This window comes from Lynx canadensis, chromosome A2, assembly GCF_007474595.2.
Source record: "Lynx canadensis isolate LIC74 chromosome A2, mLynCan4.pri.v2, whole genome shotgun sequence".
Lineage (NCBI taxonomy): Eukaryota > Metazoa > Chordata > Mammalia > Carnivora > Felidae > Lynx > Lynx canadensis.
In genome coordinates this window covers 152,282,803-152,303,948 of record NC_044304.2, presented here as the reverse complement: position 1 = coordinate 152,303,948, position 21,146 = coordinate 152,282,803, and the positions used below count along the sequence as shown (strand labels likewise).

Genomic DNA, 21,146 nt, shown 5'->3' with positions numbered 1-21,146 from the left:
CATATCTTGTGAGTTTGAGCCCCATACCAGGCTTACTGCTGTCAGCGCAGAGATAGCTTCCAACCCTACGTCCCCCTTTCTGTCCCTCCCCGACTCGTGCGTGTGCTCTCTCTTTCTCTCAAAGATAAAACATTTTAAAAAATCAGCTTTTGTTTTTGTTGATTTTTCACCCTTGTTTTTCTATTTGCATTTTCATTGATTTATGTCCCTATATTATTTTCTTTTTCTGTTTACTTTGGGTCCATTTTGCTCTCTTCTCCCCCCCCCCCCCCCAATTCTTTAAAGAAGAAGCTTAATTATTTAAGTAATCAATTGACCCAGTTGAGTTCAGGCTACAAGGTCTGACTCACCTTCTGAGAGTTGTGGCTACAATGTTAATTCTGTTTTCCAAGCCGTTGCAGTGCTGTTTATATCTGTCTGGGGTGTATGTACCATCAAGTTGCCACTATGGGACCTTGGTTATAGGATCTGTTCTGTAGTTTAATTCCTAAAGTCTTTGGTATAGATGCTGACGGCCAGATTCACCCATTGGCAGCCTAGAGATGAACCTGAGAGTTCATGAACATCTTTATGGAGCTGTTTTCCTGAGCCCTCCTTCTCCTTTGTCATCCTGGTACTTTCCTCTTCTCTGGAGCTCCTCATTTGGGTCTTTCAGCCAGAAAGCTAAAGTTTTAGCTACCTTGCTCTATTGCATACCTCCTGCAACTGTGTTAACGTGCAGGACCAAGCAATGATATGGCAGAAAGGGAGGGAATACAAGCAATTGGTTTATCCCATGCTCTTGGGATCATTGCTCCTTTTATCAGAGAGGACAGCTCTCTTCCATTACAATTTTAAGCACCTGAAGGCTTTTGTCGATGCCACTGCCAGTGTGAATGCTGGTGTGTAGGAAAATGGTGAAGGGTAAATGTCCCTGAGTTTCTCTGTGCATTCAGAGTCCCTTTTCCTTAAGCCAGAACTCAAGGGCTCTCCTGGGGCTTGCTCTACCTCAATTTGGTGTTCATGTCAAGCTTTCTGCTGCCTGGGAGTCCACACCAGGGTTGATTGCAGGGAAAAAGAAGGAAGAGCTTACCACCATTTGATAGTATTTTAAGTTCAGGTTTTAGTCTGCTGCTATCATTTACTTTTCAGATCCTCAAATAGCTGCTTTATGAATTCTGGCCAGATTTTATAGCTGTATTCATTGGAGTGGGAGGGGGCGGGGGTTGGAGAAAGAATCGTGTGTGCATATTCACTTCACCCAGAACCAGATGTTCTCTACTGCAGAGAGCTGTGATACTGTATCCCTTTTTCTCCCACTGCAGTTTAGTACCATAGCTAAACTCAGCAAAACAAATCTGCAGAGAAATCACTGTATTTTGAACTACAATCAACATATGTTAAGTGTCATATGCCATCTTGCACAACAGTTACAATTTAAACATAAACAAGATACTTCCCACTGCTAAGTTGTGTGGCTTTGCTGGTTACCTTTGGGAAGGCAGAGTTGGACACAGACCCATGGAAAAAGCATGAATTGTCATGTTTGACTACAAGCTGAATATGATTCAGCATTCTAAGATTGGTTTCATTAAATGAAGTCTTCATGGTAAAGGATGAAAGTAAATTGATTTTTGTTCCAAGGAGAGAGGGAGTTTTACTAAGAGAAAGAGAAATATTTTTGATATGCCTTTTTTTTATGGTTCTCTTTTGGGTTGAGTTTAAGAATTTTATTATAGGATAGAGCCAAGAATCTTTAATCTTCATGACTGATGAGAACACAAACTGGTCATAGGTGGTTTAACATTTGCATGCTGGCCAGCAAAGCAAACTAGATGATTTTTTGAAGTGCTTTTCTAAAAATGCTGCAATTCTATTTTTCCAGCTGGTCACATCAAAAAATTTTTTAACACTTTTATGAATTTGTCTAATGCACTATCTAATGTGTTTGTTTATTTTATTTGTTTAATATTGGACCTTTAATTAGAAAACAAGATGTGACCTGTTTTTATTTAGACCCCTTCTCTTTTCCTTGGTTCTTTGTATAAACTTCACTCTGCTACATACTAGACTCTATCAGGGAGTAGCAAAAACATTGCCAAAGTAGAAATTTACATGTACGCCTCTGTAAATTGTGAGGGTACCTCTAAGGTGCCAAGAAGATACATCATACATACTTTGCCTAAGAATGAATTCAGTTGATGGTGGCTGACACACAGATCTTCTTGAGAAACTTAGGATGAAAAGTAGTCCTGGACCATTGCAGCCTCCCGAATGATGCTTCATGTCTGGGGCAGAAATCTGTCCCGATTCTGATTGCATAGAATGTAATTTTTAGGTCGTGGTTTCTGGATCCCAAACCAATTGTGAGGATTCCAAAAGGGCCTAAGCACTCAAGAAATTATGAATGTATTTGTTGTTGATGCTTTTGTTGTTCTGTATCCTGGGGTGATTATCTCTGAATGACAGGATTATAGATAATATTTTATTGACTTCCTGTATTTTTGGATTGATTTTGATGAACATGCATTACTTCTAAAAGGCAGAAAAATTGGGGTGCTGGGGTGGTTCAGTCCGTTAAGCATCCAGCTTCGGCTCAGGTCACGATTTCATGGTTCATGAGTTTGAGCCCCTAGTCGGGCTCTGCACTGACAGCTCAGAACCTGGAGCCTGCTTCGGATTCTGTGTCTCCCTCTCTCTCTGCCCCTCCCATGCTAATGCTCTGTTTCTCTCTCTCTCTGTCTCTCAAGGATAAATAAACATTTAAAAGTTTTTTTTAAAAAACTAAAGGGAGAAAACTTAAAAGTTTATTTTATTTTATTTATTTTAATTAATTAATTAATTTGTTTTGTGAGAGAGAGAGAGAGAGGAGAGAGAGAGGGAGAGAGAGACAAAGTGTGGGTGTACCTGAGCAGGAGAGGGGCAGAGAGAAAGGGAGAGAATCGTAAGCAACTTCCACACCCAGTGGGTGTTCAGTCTCATTACCGTGAGATAATGACCTGAGTAAAATCAAGAGTCAGATGCTTAACCTACTGAGCCACCCAGGCATCCCAAAGTCCATATTTTAAAAAGGGTACAAGAGAATTGCTACATGCACAGAACAGGATAAAATGCCATTTACCGAATCTCAGAGTCAGAAAGGGAAGCAACAGAGTTAGCTTGAGGCTTTCTGGAATGCAAAGCTGTTTGCTCTCTGAACCACTGAGCAGAGGAAACTGCTAACATCGTCCTTCTCTCTTGCTCCCACTCACATTTTCTGGGTTATCTTCTGAGTGATTTAACTTTCCAGTGCCCATTTTCTTGACCTTCAATAATGTCAAAATGTCATGTTTTCCTTTCTTTTTATGATACTCTCTCCGTTGGTCGCATAAAACAGATAAACCAATTTGAGAATTCCAAAGAAAGGTAGGGAAGTGTTGCTTGAGCTTCCCCTCCTGTCACTTGTCAGACTTGAGCCCAGGCTGCAGCACCGGTGGTGGTGGCTTTCTTCCTTGCACTCTGCAACTTTCCCCCAAGAGTTGCCCCTCTCTACCTGAGGTTTTATTCCCACTCACATGGCCAGAGTGGCCTAGTGCCTTAAAGAAAAGGGGCAGCAGGAACAGACACAGGTCTCTAAATAGAGTGTCTTCCTCCTTATTTTGTAGCACTCCCATGGTAACATTCTACTCTTTTGGGTGTCAGGGGGAGCTCTCTTTTTGTGGTATGACGTTGACCAAGTGTTAACCTCTTTGCATTCTGCTTTTTCAAATATTAAAAAAAGAAATGCAGTTGTTCCCCTGGGTTTCTATCAGCTCTGAAGTTATGTTATGCTAAAATTCAGGTCATGACCCTAGATTCTATGAAAATCTGCCCCAAAGGGATCTGAGACTTGAAGTAGGCAAAACTCTTCATGGGACATTCATCCTTTATCCTAAGACTGATGAGGAGGCTAGGCCCTGTACTGTTTTGGTACCTTTAATGGAAGTTTTACCTTTCTCTCAGCAAGAACTCAAGTGTGTTTTTTCATTTAGCCAGAAAGATAACATGTGTCTGATATTATGCTAATAAGCACCTTGGCTTGTGATCAATTTTAACATCTCGATAACTGTGGTGACAATTGCCATTATTCCCATTCCATGGTTGGCAAGACCGAGAATAAGAAGTTTTCGGAAACTTAACTAAGATTGTATGCTAGAAAGTAATAAAGTTAACACCCAGGGCTTTCTGCTTTGGAGACAGCATTTGAGACCCTACACTCTACGATTGCAATAACCTCTGATCATTTTCTTGTGTGTGTGTGTGTTTATTTTCGTAGATATGATTTATATATTTTATTCAATCATGCTGTGCAAACTTCTTCCTTTTTCAAAGAAAACTTGGAAAGAAGTGATGACTTACAATTCAGTTTTGAGTGTTTCAAATGTGTGACTCTTTAGTGTTACAGGTTTGCAGTTCAAGTGTTATAAGAAAAACGTCAGAATGACAATCCCGGTTAAAAATAAGTTCTAGTACAGCTAAGGAACCCAGAGAGTCTTTTAGACGTGTTAGTGATGGCGTTTGGTCTGGGAACGTGGCTCCTCGGGAAGGGTCATGCCCGCAGCTGTGGGGGCGGATGACACCTGTGTTCTTCTCTTAGCAGAGGTAAACACAGACAGCAGCCTCTGGTACAGTTATGTAAGGCATAATACATTTAGGACTCCCTCAACACTTAAAATTATATCTCGTTGCTTTTAAAATTTATTTTCGGAGATGAATTATTCATGTCTGAGTAGGCGTAGAAACAGTCTTACATTTAGGAGTCAGCACTTCTCGTAAAGTAAAAGGTCACTTCAGAACTTAAGGGAATTTTCACTCAGGTGTTGTTGGCTTGAGGTGCAGAGCCTAACGAGGCTTCAGGGGCACGGGGAGAGTCTGCAGGAAGGTTCGGGTGTGGCGTGTGCCCCAGGCCCATTGGGCAGGACAAAGGAGGAAAATGTATGAATTCCTTCGTTTGTATGTTTAATGGAAATAAACTTTAAGCAATCACAATTAAAAAATGACCTTAGCAGTAACATTAGTTCAAGAAACATAACTCTGTATATATTTAGATTATTCTCTGCACCTTGACTTTTAGGAGAAGCAGAAATTAAGGTCTGAATATCCTAAATAGGGATGTCAAGCCAGGTTGGAATTTTGGAAAGCGATGCATTAGATGCCTCTTATTCTTCCACTTATGTTACCTTTTATAATCAGTAGTTGTAGGATCAAAATAAAATCTGTTCATTCTCCTAGTGATTCTCTTTAGTAGGCATTCGTGTAGTTTGCTTGGGCCGCCATAATAAAGTACTACAGACTGAGTGGTTTAAACCGCAGAAATTTATGTCCTCACAGGCTAGAGGCCAGAAGTCTGAAATCAAGGTGTTGGCAGCCTTGGTTTCTCCTGAGGCCTCTCCCCTTGACTTACAGCTGGAGGTTGTCTTCCTGTGTCTTCCACAGTCTTCCCTCTGTGTGTGTCTGTCCCAATCTCTTTTTATAAGGACACCAGTCAGATTGGACTAGGGTCCACCCACATGACCTTGTTTTAACTTAATTCCTCCTTAAAGACCCTCTCTTCACACACAGTCCCATTCTGAGGGATTGGAGTTGGGACTTCAGAGCATGAATGCGGGGGGGGAGGGGTGCCCAACCCAGCCCATAAGAGCATCATACTAGATAAATTTGACTACATTTTAGTTTTCTTTTCCTATCACCAGCTGTATAAAGATTGAACTTTGTGTATCTGACTTGTATTGATGGTTTAGTTCTTTAAAATCTTTTTTATTAAATGGTAGAAGAAGGGCTGCAGAACATTGCTCTTTTATTTATAGCAAATTGTTGGTATTAGCTATATGGGTACAACAAATTTGTTGTTGACCTCTCTGGACCCAAATTCAATTTCTGTAAAATAAGGTGGTCAAACAATATGACCTTTAAATTTTTGTTCGTCTATGAATTTCTAAAACATTACTGGAATAGAAGCGACTATAGAAATACAGACTACAAATGGAAGGAGAGGGGAGTCATTTTGCTAGTCTTTGTGAGGAAAAGATTTACTTACAAATGTAGGAAAAAAACCCTAATTACTTCCGGAAAGTGGTGTACATATATATACATGTATATATATGTATATATGTATATATATACATATATATGTATATATATTTACTGTAGATATACATACATGTATATCTATCTAGATAGATAGATAGATAGTAGATAAACTGCAATCTGCAGAGTTTTTAATAGATTTACCGCTTTCAGAAAGAAAGAGAAACCTTTCACTCCAGTATTACAGTAACAGCTGATATATATTCCACCATGGAGTGGGGAGAACATATCAATAACAAAGAAATCTAGACGTTTGTTTTGAGCGTGCCAACAGGGTGTTTCTTTTGGATTGTTGTGCTCAGGTAGCAATAAGCTGCAACGCACATTTCATTTGGAGAATTTTAATGTAATTATACCAGCGTGATTGACTTTCCTGGTCTGTCATGACACCCTGAAACACTAACAGGAAATGGAAAGGGAATACATTGTTAAAGGGAGAAAGAAAAATTCCATGTTGCTGCTGCACTCGGTTGATCCCTAGCCCTCATCACATTTTGTGTCAGAAAATGAAATTCTAAAAATGAGTTCAGCACGTTTCAAAGTTGTACCTAAGATATTTGACTAAAATGGGAGTGGTGCTAGAAGAATTATAAATGGAACAAAAAGGCCAAAGTTTTCAGCTTTATAACAGAGAGAACTGTAATTAGTTTCTTTTTCTTCATCGTTTAGACTCTCCTGCTCTCACGAGAGCTGATTTATGTTCTCTAATTGGGACATAAATCTTTTGGCCCGATGATATTTTGTTGCTCAGGCAAAGTAAAACAATTAACATGTTTTCCTGATGAGAGGCTCTTGGCTTATGAAATGTTAAAATACTGCCTTTGGTAGAGGCTTGATCTGTAATATGGTAAGTGAAAGAGAGAAGAGAGTGGACAGTGGGCCCAGGCAAAAGCACCCCAAATTATTTTCATATTCTGTCATGAAGTTCTCAGCAGAAACCATTCTTTTACTTCTGTCATTTTTTTTTCTTTTTAGCTTTATTTTAACTAATCGTTTTGTGTTTGTTCTTCATCATCCAAACACTGTTATTAGTCTCGGACTAAAAGTTTATCTTATGGGACTTCTTCTCAAGTTTACTATCAAATTTTACAAAGTTTTTTTTGTAAAATTATTAGCAGTTGCAGTGATAGAACTATATGAGTCTTATTTGGGCAAGGTGTCTTTGTTCTGTCCATTTTGACACCAATAAGATGAATGATTTAAAAATTAAAAAAAAAAATTCCTCTGTTCATTGGATTAGGGTTTAGAGAATGGTGATGACATTTTCTGCCTAATTGGCTCAATTTACTGAGTTGGAAAGGGGAGTTGGATTTAGGGGACTCTGATTTGTTCTTGGATCTCTGACAAGGAAACAGGAGGTGACAGGAGCACATCTGTGAGTAGGGGACTCAGCTTTCCCCCAGCTGTAAGTGGATGACTAGGACAGACGTGGTGTCCTTTCCCTCTCCAGAGGGACGTGGAGCACTACTGAAATATTCCAGACCTTGGCGAGCCATCGTGAACCAAAAGGGAAAAAGGAGTTGAAACGTAACATGGTAAACTAACAATGACCAATATGAAACATAGCTTTGTGAATTTTCTTAAATACCCACATTTTAAGAAAGTACGTGTGTCCTTTTCAAACTGTTTTCTGTAGAGAGCTAAAGCCATTTAAGGAAATGTTTCTTATGTAATGCCATTTATTGTTAGGCCAATACTTAACTTTTTTATTTTCTTGATCTAAACCCAACACAGACTCTCTTTCTTACTGAGCCTGTTCCCTGGGGATGCAGAGTTACCTCCACATAATTTGCACACAAGCTTTTCAGTAGGAACACAGCTGGTAATTCATGCATTCAGTCTTTTCTCAAATAAAGTGGGGTTACATTTCTCCATTTTAATAAGATGGCCATGTTTATTTTCACACCATTATTGCCTTATGCATTTTTGGATTCTGCTTTGTTCGTTCTTTTTTCTTTTCTTTTTTTTAATTTTTAAAAAATGTTTATTTTTGACAGAGAGAGAGACAGAGACAGAGACAGACAGACATACAGAGCATGAGTGGGGGAGGGGCAGACAGAGAGGGAGACACAGAATCCAAAGCAGGCTCCAGGCTCTGAGCTGTCAGCACAAAGCCCGACGTGGGGCTCGAACTCACAGACCGTGAGATCATGACCTGAGCCGAAGTCGGACGCTCAACGGACTAAGCCACCCAGGCGCCCCGGTTATTTTTTCTTAAAAAATTACCAATTTTAATTTTTTTCCTGTAGGTTCATAAGTGTTTAAAAATTTTAAAATATACATGTAATCTAGGTTTTTTTTTAAATAAAAATACTGTTTTCATGGTACCCTCACTCAAATACCACCACTTGATTCATCAAAGTGCGTAGGGTTACTAGATGAGTAAATATATTAGTAGTTGCAGCCTAATTTAGTCCTTCATGATATATGTGAAGGGCCACACATTTCTTTTGTGAAATGACACTTTTTTTTAATGTTTATTTTATTTTTGAGAGACAGAGAGAAAGAGAGCGCTGGGGAGAAGCAGAGAGAGAGGGAGATACAGAATCCGAAGCAGACTCCAGGCTCTGAGCTGTCAGCACACAGCCAGACGCGGGGCTCAAACCCACGAACCTTGAGATCATGACCTGAGCCAAAGTCGGATGCTTAACCGACTGAGCCATCTAGGCACTTCTAAAATAACACTTTTTTAAACTATACAAATCCCGGTCCTTGCTCCACACCCCTTTCCAACCAAGAAAGTCAGTTTCTCAGTTGCAAATATGAACAGGATATCCTAGCTTGTGATTGCAAACCCAAGGCATTTTAGCAGTTAAATAACAAATAAATGTAAGATTTTTCCTTTTGTTTGATACATAGAAATTGAAACCTGAAGTAAAAAAATCTCTCCCTTTCTGAGCACATGAGATCTGAAGCCATTTAGGTGGCTTGAGAGTAACATTATCCTGTTATATCTCGTTGGTTCAGGCCCAGTGGTTCCTTACTCCATTGGAGATAGTAATTAATGGACTCCTGGACAATCACAGCAGCGAAAGTCTTCTGCAAGCCACTTCAGGCTATGCTACTAAAAGCAGCCCATGTTAGTATTTTATGATAGAATCTTTAGTCCTTTTTAATAGCCAGGAAACCTCCATTAAATGGACTTCTCTCATGGAGTGGAAATGATTCTCGCCCACTGTGATGAAAGACTGGCCTTGAGTTCTTGTTCCCTTTCCAGCTCCTCCTAACTCTTCTTTATTTAGCAATTTGAATATTCAGAATTCTACAAAAATGCATGTTCCCTCTACCTCTAATTTCAGTCCCTCTGTATTTCCTGGGGCATTTGCTTCCTTTACCTTTCCCTGTGATAATTTGTCCCAACTCCTTTAAACATAAAAGAGTATAAATAAGAATATAAGTGGGAACTTCAGGTCTGAAACTCCTATAAAGTTTTCTGAAAGTACGTCCTCTCTAGTTGCCAACTGAGCAAATATTAGGGCAGGAGACTCTCGGGAGATTTAACTCTGTAGGTGGTATCTAATTACAAGTAGAAATTTCTCTCCACTTGTATTAACCAGAGGTAAGCCAGAGAATCAACCGCAGCTGTGAGGGTGGCATGAGCATTGAGATTATTTTTTGTTTGTTGGTTTAGTAATGGGAATAGATTTTTCCCTTGAACCAAATTCTGTTTACTGGTTCCCATCCTAGCCAATGGTGCAATTACATAGCACACACGATTAGGTGGGATAAAGGGGCACCTGGATGGCTCAGTCGGTTGAGTGTCCATCTTCGGCTCAGGTCATGATCTCACAGTGTATGAGTTTGTGATATGGAGCCCCACATCAGGCTCTCTGTTGTCAGCACAGAGCCCATTTCAGATCTTCTTTCTTTCTCTCTACCCCTCCCCGGCTGCCTTGCTCTCTTGCTCTGTCTCTGTCTCAAAAATAAACATTAAAAAAAAGAGAGAGAGAGGGAGAGAGAGAGAGATTAGGTGGAATGAAGAATGTAGTTAGTTGTCATGAAAAATAGTTTTTCTCATTTCAAAATTAGTAAGTCCATATGGGAAGCAGCAGCTCAACAAAGATAGGTCTAGCTGGGCCTCCTGTGCTCAGAGAGCTCATGATTTAATGGGGGAGCAAAGTCACCACGTCACGATCGCATTTACATTTCACACTGAGTGCTTTGTCTGCAGCAATGGGTCTAGGAGCAAGGTGCTAATAGCTTGGTCTGTCGGGGTTTTACTGCAGGGTGGAGAGAGGCATACGTATTTGAACACCATTCAGAGGAGAAGGAATTGCAGGGCAGAGAAAGAAGGAGCAGATGGAAATTTAGTTGGGAAATCAGAAGTATTCTGAACTGAAATCCAGAGAAAGGGAGCAGGGAGTTAACCAGAGTGTGGAATGCTGCTGAAGGGGGATTGGAGTGAGGACTGAGAAGTGGATTTAGTGAGCTGGAATAAAGAGAAAGGAGAAGGGGGAAAGACAGCATGATCTTCTGTAGAGGAAAGTTGGAGGGTCTATGACTTAAAAAATAAATCTGTGACTCTGGTGCCTAGAAGTTGTCATGTATATATGGGGCGGTTCCACCTAAAAGTCTCAGAGTTGGTGACTGAGTCAGTAACAGCTGTGACATTCACTATCAGAAAAGGAAATGGATGGTTAGGAGAATTTGAAATATAGATGGAGGCAATTGGCCTGTTTCTTTTCCTTTTTTAAATGTTTATTTATTTTTGAGAGAGAGAGAGCATCAGCAGGGGAGGGGCAGAGAGAAAGGGAGACACAGAGGTGGGGACTTCTTAATAGCTGGTAATCGATTCATTTTGCCTTAATTCGAAGTCATTAATTCATGATGAAAAGTATAATCACCCAAGCTTGTTATTATTATTCTCTTTGCTTTTTATTGTTTTCTGTTTATTTGGGCTTTCCCCATATTTTTTACCTGGATAGTCAAGAGACCTCTCCAGCTCACTTGCAGAAGGAAAAGTTAGTATGGCCACATTTGCAGTAGGGGCAGACTTAGCTCTTTCATTGGTTCTTCTGTCAGCGCAGAGCCCGGCGCGGGGCTCAAACGCACGAACCGCGAGCTCGTGACCCGAGCCGCAGTTGGATGCTTAACGGCCTGAGACCCCAGGGGCCCCTCGTTTGCTTTAAAGCAGTAATGAAGCTGACATGTTTGTGGGGCTGCTTTGCAGTGCCACCAAGTGAAACCACTCCCAGTTCTTTGTCTTTGCTTCTCCTCTGCATGCCGGGAACCTGACGCCCAGCAGAAGAGACTGTCTAGAATAACCACATGCTAATTTCACTCTGCTGCATGTTCATTTATTATAATTTCAAAAGCATAACAATTTATCTCAATAGAAAGCATGAAAATGTGCACTTCAATGTGCATTTGAAGAGCTCAAGAGAACTTAAAAATTTTTGGTTTCAACCAATGGCGTAAAAGCTCTCTCATATTTGGTCCTTAAAATAACCATTTTTTAATCTGTTAGCCATGAAGTCAGCGAACAGTTTCTTTGATATGTGTCTGTCTCTGGTGCTTCACGTGTGCATTCTTTTGCCATGAGTGTCTGTGGCTGATTATCTCAACGACTTAAAACCCAATTCTGACCCAAATAGTAGAAGAAAAGCCCATAAACTATGGAGACAGAGAGAGAGATTCTTTAGGTAGAATTTACAAATGCTTAGAGTCGTCTGAACAAGGAATAGGGCACTTCTGTCCTGCACCTTCCACGCCTGATGAGGGTCAAGCAGAGACAGAGCGGCCATTTAAAGATGCAATCATAGGGGCGCCTGGGTGGCTCAGTCGGTTAAGCGTCCGACTTTGGCTCAGGTCATGATCTCACGGTCCATGAGTTCGAGCCCCGCGTCAGGCTCTGTGCTGACAGCTCAGAGCCTGGAGCCTGCTTCAGATTCTGTGTCTCCCTCTCTCTCTTACCCTCCCCTGTTCATGCTCTGTCTCTCTCTGTCTCAAAAATAAATAAACATTTAAAAAAAAATAAAGATGCAATCATAGCATAATAACAATCAGAGGGAGTAGCAGGTAGTGAATTAGTGAACCTCTAAGTTTTCTTCTAACTCTATAATGCTTTAATCCCATGATCTTGTTGGAGGTGTGGAGGTGTCTCAAATAATTTGTAACTCTGACATGTTAACCACCTCACAAAGGGATGCCTTAAGTCAAGAACTTATTCAACTTCTATTGAAAAAGAATTAACAACCTTTACAAGTACTGTCTATTTTGGAAGGGGAAAAGCAAGTACTGTCTCTAGAAAAACATGTTGGGCAGTGGCAGCTTGTGATTGCTGCTGATGTCATGTTGGTTTATCCTTGGTCCCAAATTCAAAAACTCCTTTACAATTTTTTTTCACATTTCTGAGGCATTGTTCTCTACTCCAGGCAGAAGACAACTGAATTATTAGAGTTCTCTTTGAACCCAGCAGGTGTCCAAAATCCATTTTAAATCTCTGTTCAGAAGCCTTGATTCAATTTGATTTTACTGCTCCCTGCAAAGAGGTCCACTTGAATGTGTTTTTGGATAGGCTGTTGTCAGTGGCAGCTTGAGAATGTCCCAGGGTAAATTGCAGCAATTTCTAGGAAGCCACTGAAGGAAACTATTGAGTATAATTATTTCTAAAGAAGGCCCAGTTGTTATCTGATGAGAGAATGGGTGCGGTAGATGTTTCTCATTCACTGTTATTTAATTGAAGAACAGGCAGTCCTGAAATGGTTTACAGACTTTTTTGGCAGGGACATCTACTATTTGTATGTTCTTTTCTCTCTATTTGTGCTGATCCCCCCAGAGATAGGATGCCAAGGAACGTAATCCAGCATGGATTACCTCCAGATCTCAGAGAGCTGGATGGCAAAAGGACAGAAATGGACAGCCCGATCAGGGTTTGCCTTAGGACTCACCAAGAGAAAAACTGCCATGGGGTGGCTCAGAGATGCTGTCTTGTCACAGTGTGCTAAGCTGCAAGGCCATGTGTAGTCCCAGGGGAATTCAGCTCTCTTGCGTTTCATTCATTCATTTGTCTTAAACATTTATGATAAACAACATGGGGCAGACTCTTTTAGGTACTGGAGTTGTAACAACGATGACTAGTCTTTTGTGCCATGAATTCACACCAAAGTCCATTCATAAAACACAGGCCAGTTCAAGTGAGTCCTATTAACGATTAGTTAGAAATAGACTTTATTGGGGCACCTGGGTGGCTCAGTTGGTTGGGTGTCTGACTTCGGCTCAGATCATGGTCTCACTCTTTGTGAGTTCGAGCCCTACATCGGGCTCTGGGCTGACAGCTCGGAGCCTGGAGCCTGCTTTGGAATCTGTGTCTCCCTCTCCCTCTGCCCCTTCCCTGCTCTCTTTCTCTCTCAAAAATAAATAAGCATTAAAAAAATTTTTTTAAAAAAGAAATATACTTTATTACATCTTAGGTTATGATTGGGTAGAATCTCACGTTTGAAAGAAATGAAAGCAATGTATCAGTATTGAATCAGAGTTGGAAGGAGAAAGGCAGACAAAGATGTGATGTTTTCTGCCTTACAAAGGACAACTAACTGTATAGGAGTAGTGAATTCCTAGCTAAATTACAGTTCGTCATAAAAATGAGTGAGTCTACATAATGAGTGTTTTTTAAGTTTATTTATTTTGAGAGAGAGAAAGAGCAGGGAGTGTTGTTGGGGGGGTGCAGAGAGGGAGAGGGAGAGAGAGAATCCCAAACAGGCTCCACACTGTCAGCGCAGAGCCCAACATGGGGCTTGACTCCTGAACCATGAGATCATGACCTGAGCCAAATCAAGAGTCAGACACTTACCTGACTAAACCACCCAGGCAACCCCATAATGAATGTTTTAAGGGGCAGGTCTTACACTGAACCATTGAAGAATGTTAATGAAAATTGGACATTTACAAAGTACAAAATGTAGAGTAATTATATAACTTTAAGGGTCTCAATGAGGATTTATCTTCTCAGTATAATTTTTTTAAGATTTTATTGTATTAAATTTTTTTTTTAATGTTTATTTTTGAGAGAGACAGAGCATGAGCGGGGCAGTGGCAGAGAGAGAGGGAAACACAGAATCCGAAGCAGGCTCCAGGCTTTGAGCTGTCAGCACAGAGTCCGACACGGGGCTCCAAGTCACGAGCCCTGAGATCATGACCTGAGCCGTAGTTGGACACTTAACTGACTGAGCCACCCACGCACCTCTAAAGATTTTATTTTTAAGTAATTTCTACACAGTGTGGGGCTTGAACTTAGAACCCTGAGATCAAGAGTGGTACACTCTTCTGACTGAGCCAGACAGGTGCCCCCATATTCTTAGTATCTTTAAGATATCTTGAAACATTCACAGCCCCTACTTGGATTCTCATCCAACAGATTATAAATGGCTATGTAACTCTGAATTTTTGTGTCCCCGCCTTGTGTTATCAAACTGTCATTCTGCTAAGGTTTGGTATCTGCTGACCCCTACTTAGATCTGTGACTGGGGCTTCTGCTATGATATTATCTAGGATTAAATTAAAAAACTTTTTAAATATTTATTTATTTTTGAGAGAGAGACACACAGAGCATGAGCGGGGGAGGGGCAGAGATAGAGGGAGACATAGAATCTGAAGCAGGCTCCAGGCTCTGAGCTGTCAGCACAGAGCCCGACATGGGGATCAAACTCACAAATCACGAGATCATGACCTGAGCCAAAGTCGGATTCTTAACCGACTGAGCTACCCAGGCACCCCTATCTAGGATTAAATTAAAAAAAAAAAGGCTTGTAGAAGTTGAAGCCTCAGGGTATTAAAAAATACAACAACAATATATTCAACACTTATTCTTTACTAGGGATGTGCTAACTGCCTTACATGTATTTTCTCATTCACTGTTCACTGTATTCGTATTATCAGTTCCATTTTCAGATCAGAAAATGGTTTGGCCAAGGTAACTTCACAGTTCTCAATGTCAAACATGTATTAATTGACAGAGTTCATTGGAACTGAGATATTTCTGAGTTTACATCTTGCTTTGCACACTGGCTATAGTGTCTTAATATTAAAGGATATGATTCCCGTATTATCCATGTTACCAATGAGTGGTGTTGCTGGTCTGGTCTGGTTATGTGGTGTTGCTGGTCTGGAAGTGACCCTGGGGAACAAAAGCACCCAACTCATTCTCTTTGTCCGTAAACGGTATCCATGTGAGAAGATTGGAATGAGGGGAGTCTGTTATCAGACTAAAAGAAACGTGGTAGTAAAGAAACTGAAAGCGTGAAGGTTGAAGAGAGAGGAATGAGAACTGGGTGTAAGTTAAATAGCAGTGAGCATTCTGGGAGTTGTCTCGATCGCACTGCCAACTCCCCCCAGCCCCCAGCATCTCAGTGAAACAGGTGTGTGCAATGTGAATATGAGAAGGTGTGGTCTGGAGCCCAAGTGAGTGAATTTATTGCTTTCGTTGTAGTTCTTGAGGGAGTTCTCAGGGAGACTTTTGGGAGTTACATTCAGAGCCGTGCACGTCTGCCGTGCACAAAAAACTCAATCTTGACGTTTCACAGGAAATTTGTGAGAAGATGATAGGTTGAGGCAACTGTCTGGGTTGCGGAGAGAATTCAAATATTGCTGAGTCCCTTTTAGGAACCTTCAGTGACTCCTTGGAAGTCTGGTTTAGAACCCCCCACACAGAGCCGAATTCTGCATAAGAGTTTGTGGTAGATGTTGGCGTGCAGGCAAATTCAGTTTAACCAGGACGTTTATCTCTTCTCTGCTCCACTAACTTTCTTGGAAAAATTGGATTTTAGAACACTAATGGCACTGCTATTCCCCAGACTCTAAGGAACAGCTTTGTCATCGTCCACCTCCACTCGGCCATTAATGGGGCATTAATATATTTTGACATAAAGGGACACAATTGAATTACTTGGCTTTCATTTAACATCTGTGTATTTTCTCTTTCCCCTGTTCTCGTTGTCTGTTTTCATGTTATTGGTTGGCCTGTAAAATACCTGTGGGAGGAGATCCAGGAGAATGATGACATTATTGAGGCTAGACAGTTTCCCCAGCAGCTTGCACAGGTGCCTAGGGAGGCTCCTGCGTATGCCCTGACCTTCTTCCATGACCCGGCAGCAGCTGATTCTATTGTTTATTAGCAGAACCTTATGTAGGGGAGCGGTTTTCAGAATAATAATTATGCCGGTGATAGCTGGTATCCTGAGCACTTTCAACGTGCCAGGCTTTTTTCTCAGCACGTTACCCGTATTGACCCATTTAATCCTCGTAGTAGGTCTGTGAGGTGGATCCTGTCGTCATCTCCGCCTTACCTACGAGGGAGCTGAAGCACAAGGTTACCTGGTTAACCAATAATTGGAGGAGCTTTACCTCCCATCCGGGCAATCTGACTCAGAGTCTGAGCTCTTAGACTTGGCTGAGCTGCCTACCCTTCACGCCAGGATCCAAAATTACTCCAAGCAGATTTCCATCATGGACCCCGTGGTTGCTCTAAAATTTGCTGGTGGGCCTCAACACTTGATAGCAAGCCAAGCCCCAGGTCCCCTAGTCAGAAGAGTGGGTTTAAGCAAGCTGCTGCTGGTGGGAACATGGGATGCATTGTAAGTCCTCAGGAACAGACGGGAGCGGCCCGCAAGAGAGAGGGGGTGTGTAAGAAGGTGGGATGGGGGAGAGTGATAAGCGGTGAGTTTTCTTCTGCCTGGCTGATCACTCTGGAGATGAAGTGAGATAATATGTGAATTCATTTGGATTCTGGAAAGTTCCATTCAAATGACAGTTCATGTTGCACGTGCATGGTGGGCCACCCGTAAGGAAGGTCGGTGGAGGCCGTGGCTCAGGAGGCAGCAGTGTGTGGCTGGAATGGGTGGGCGCCGACACAAAGCTGGGAGGTGGAAGCCTATGGACAGGGGGCGGGTCCTGGTGGACTGTGAGAAAGGGGGTAAACACTGGTTAGCTAGTGGGGAGCCCCTGGGACAAGGCCGTATAGCGACTGGTCTCTAGTCATTCCTTCAACCCCATTGTCCACACGACAGCGACTGCTGGAGCCAGGTCTTAGTCCTGACATCTCCAGCCCATTGGAGAAGACTAGACTTCACTGTCATTAGACCTACTGTAATCTTGAAATGTATGGAAGTAGACGTCTTTCAACCTGCATCTTCCCCCACCTCCCCCCGGAGGGTATGGTGGGCCACTACATTCTGTGCTTCCAGCTTCCCTCTTACCTGATGTACTTGTGGGGAGACGTTTGCTAAGTACAGTCTTGGCAGGTCACTGGGGTGAGCTTGAAAATAAAAAGATCGGACCCCTCTTAATTTGGGGATAAGCATTTGATACACTGTATGGTCACTCTGTCAATTGCTTAAGTTCTTTCCTATCCTTTCCTATCTATTTATGTCTAATACCTCACACCCTTTGCTGTAACTCTTATTTTTACTCTGGCTCTGAGTTACCATTTATTTACATATTGACATACTTTTAAAATATTTTCCTAAAAAGGATGATTCTCAGTGTGAAATAATCCCTAAATCCCATCGTGTAGAGGTAACTGCTTGGGATAGCTTACTGAACATTTTCTCCAGACACTTGTGTACCTTTACAGATGCCGAGGTTCCACAGTTTACATGAAGGAGATTATTCCAGACACAATTTTCTCTAACTTTTTTTTTCACTTCACAATGTTATAGTCGAACTTCCCTCCAAACAAAGGCGGATCTGCACACTCATTTGTACTGTTTGCCCAGTGTTCTCTTGTTTCAGTGCACCAGAGTTTACCGAGCTATCCCTCCACTCACTGCTTATTGATAAGGGTCTGAACACCACAGAGAGATCATTCGACTTTGTTAATTCAGTCTCTGTGGTTTTGCCATCAAACCCATGGGATTCTTGGCCCCGTATAATAGAATAAGCACGAAACCTATGAGTGAAGAGTCCAAGACTCTGCTCCCAGCTCTGCCACTTAGTAGCTCTGTGACCGTAAAATCACTTTACCTTTCTGCACCTCAGCTTTCCTCTCTATAAAAGATGATATGGTATGCATGATATTTAAGGTATGTTCTAGCTTACAAATATGCCTTCAAATCATATTTCCCATCACTGCTTATGTCAGTTTTATTTATCAAAGCCGATTCCATGTCCGGCGCAATGCCCGTTACAAAGTGGACACCCAACAGACACACTTTGAACGGACCGATGTATTGATATGTCTTCTCAAAATTTTCCCTCGCAAATATCAATCTTGTCATTTCATATTGGCTTAGTTTTTAGCCCAGGGAACCTCAGACATTTTTGTTTGTCCACCATCTCTCTTTAGAATTTATGCACGTCTATCTAAATATCTTTGTGTGGGAGGGGGGAGGAAGAGGACTATGTATGAGTATGCACATATGTGTCCATAGCTGGATATATATGTTGTTTTAAGGTATTAGAGTGGGAAACTACCTGGAGGGAGTTACTACTATACTTTGCCCTACGATGAAGCATTAGACAATAGAATGAGATTGAATTATTTCCCCCTCCTTCTTCCAGAGTTGCAGTGAAATTCCATACATGTGTGTGTGAGAGGTGGGGTGGGGGGTCTCAGTATCCAGACAATATTTAATCACTCCCTCCTCCCTCCTTCCATCTATCTTTTTCTTCTTCCTTCCCTCTTTTTCTTCTCTTTTTCCCCTTCTTTCCCTTTTCCATTCCTTCCCTTCTTTACTGAAATGAAGAGTAATGCTATTCTTTCTCCTTGGGTCAATGGTGACTTTTATCCCATAATACAAGAGAGGGGAAGCAATCCTTTATTTGCTAAAATTATCTGAACCAATGAAATCTACGTATAGGGAAACAGTGAAGGACGAGTGGAGATTGTGCTCTATTAATCCATTGAAGAAATGTTTTGATCCGTAGGAGTGCTGGCGAAAATTACATTGTTTCGCTCAACTAATGCCAGTGGTTAAACTAACCTGAAAATATTACTTAGTCCCTGGAATCCAGGTAAAGAAATTCTATGGGGGAACAGGATGCTTCAGAAAGCTTGGCACTACCCCCTTTTGTTTAACATGTGTCGCGAATTCTGTTCAAATGAATTACAACCTCATTCCCTTTCTAAAGAAAGTACCTTAGACATATTTTCATTTTTTTCCTTCATTTTGCGGCACTCAGAATCCCCACCACCAACAGCATTTATTGTCATAAACTTTGACTGAGAGGTGCCGTTAGACTGTTGGAGCCATTTTGAGCTCAGCCCTGTGTTTTCTCAATTCTTGGTCTGCTTTTTATAGTTTTTGTTTATTTGTTTCTTCTGAGGGTCAAACTGTCATAAGAGGCTGGTATGGACATACCTGTCTACAGCAGTTTTTTATATGCCTACACCGCTTCTCACTATTTCAGATTAGCTGTGTCTAACTTATCGTGGAACTAAACACATGATCTTACTAGACTTTTTAACACATTAAAAGCAAATAGGATTGGAGGAGCTTCCAGAAGCTTTTTCTGATTATTTCCACATTCTCACCTAAATTCCAGAAACTTGAGGTTTCTGTAGATGTACTCTCCAGATAATGGCTGTTTTCTGGTGTGAATGAGAACTTTTTCTTCCAAGCATGAAGAGATGTTTTGCCTTTAGTCCTTCCAGGTGCATGTGGCTCTCAATTCTACCCTCTCATTTATGTCTGACTACTCGGTTCTTGTTTTGCAGTCCCCAATCTGTCCCAGACCGCCTGAGGATCCGGGTGAACAAAATCAGTTTACAAGACTATGAAGGATTCCACTATGACAAAGAGAAACTTCGGGAAGCTTGTAAGTTGGAAGTGCTTCGTTGATTTCATGTGACCAGCCTGTCTTCAGCTTTCTCGATCCTCCTTGGTTTGGATAGATTCATCTTGTGTCTGAAAACAATGGTTAGAGAAATGATGGAAAGTGTAGTAATACGTGAATGCCAAGTGGTGATTTATGGCTGAAGGAAATGGAACTGGAGAAAGGAAAGCAGCAGAATAAAATTATTATGTGGAAGATGCCAAGTTAGGATCTCCTGGTGTATTAACCACTTTAGTCTCAAGTTTACCTAAAACGAGAAAGCAGAAGGCTGGCGAATGTCATGTGGTATAGTAACATGTAGAAAACTCTTGGGACAGCATGAGTCTTTCCCTGGAGCCGATATTACCAAATATTATCCTCATTCTTTATGCAGATGTGACATCGTTATCTATAAAGACATGTCTAACACTTCTAGCTATTATGTGATTGCATAATGTAAAAGGCCCACAGAATACCCAATGCCAGGATAAAGTGATTGATGGATGGTGAAATCCTGAAATCTTAAACTGACTCAACATATGAATGTTTCTCAATGTTCATATTTTCCATATGCTTCTTTAAATGGGTAACTAATTTTTAGTTCATCTTGTCTATCATTTAGTATTTATTGAGCACTTTTTATATTCCAGTCACTATTTTAGATCCCTGTCTGTATTGTGATACATGAGCTAACCAGGTAACGTAGGCCAGAAGATGTTAAGACCACAGGTATGTTAGATAGTGGTGTTCTTGGCTCCCCCCTAATTGGGGAGGACGGCAGTCAAGTACAGTAAATTCAGAGACGGTCAGGTCCAGTGTCCAAGGACACAGGCGGGGATGCTAACAGAAAGGAAGGAGTTTGATACAGAACCAGAGGTTTATGAACTAACACCCCATACTAGCTCTAAGCACGGACCCACCTAGGGTTGTAGAAGACACAAATAGCTAACACTGGCAGGAATAGAGTAGGGACACATTCCTGGGATAATGTCTTCCAGGCTCTGATTTCTGAACCTGTGATCCTGGAGTGGGGTTTAGTGGATGGAAATCTTGAACTCTAGGGTCAGTTTAAGGGGTGGGTGCAGGGACGTTCTAATCTGGAAGTGGCATTGAGTGAGGATCCATTTTCCTGGTAGTCCATCCAATCACTGAGCCTCCCAGAGAATTCTGTGTGAAATTTCTCCTTTCTCAATTCTCTCCACCACTTTAGCTTCCTTAACCCTTCTGGTTCTTTTCATTAAACATCAGTACCTTCTAGCTTCTCCTCAGCCTTGCCCCCAACCTCTGTCCCTCACTTTCATTTCCTTGGATGG

The 21,146-nt window shown here is 41.4% G+C and overlaps 1 protein-coding gene across 1 annotated transcript in view; it reads left to right on the top strand.

Moving 5' to 3' along the window:
• The window catches only part of DGKI (diacylglycerol kinase iota), a 444,732-nt gene that overhangs the window by 298,135 nt on the left and 125,451 nt on the right, over window positions 1-21,146 (top strand). Inside the window, exon 21 of the mRNA XM_030308513.1 lies at window positions 19,736-19,836. Coding sequence (XP_030164373.1) covers window positions 19,736-19,836 — 101 coding nt within the window. The remainder of the gene's footprint in view (window positions 1-19,735; window positions 19,837-21,146) is intronic.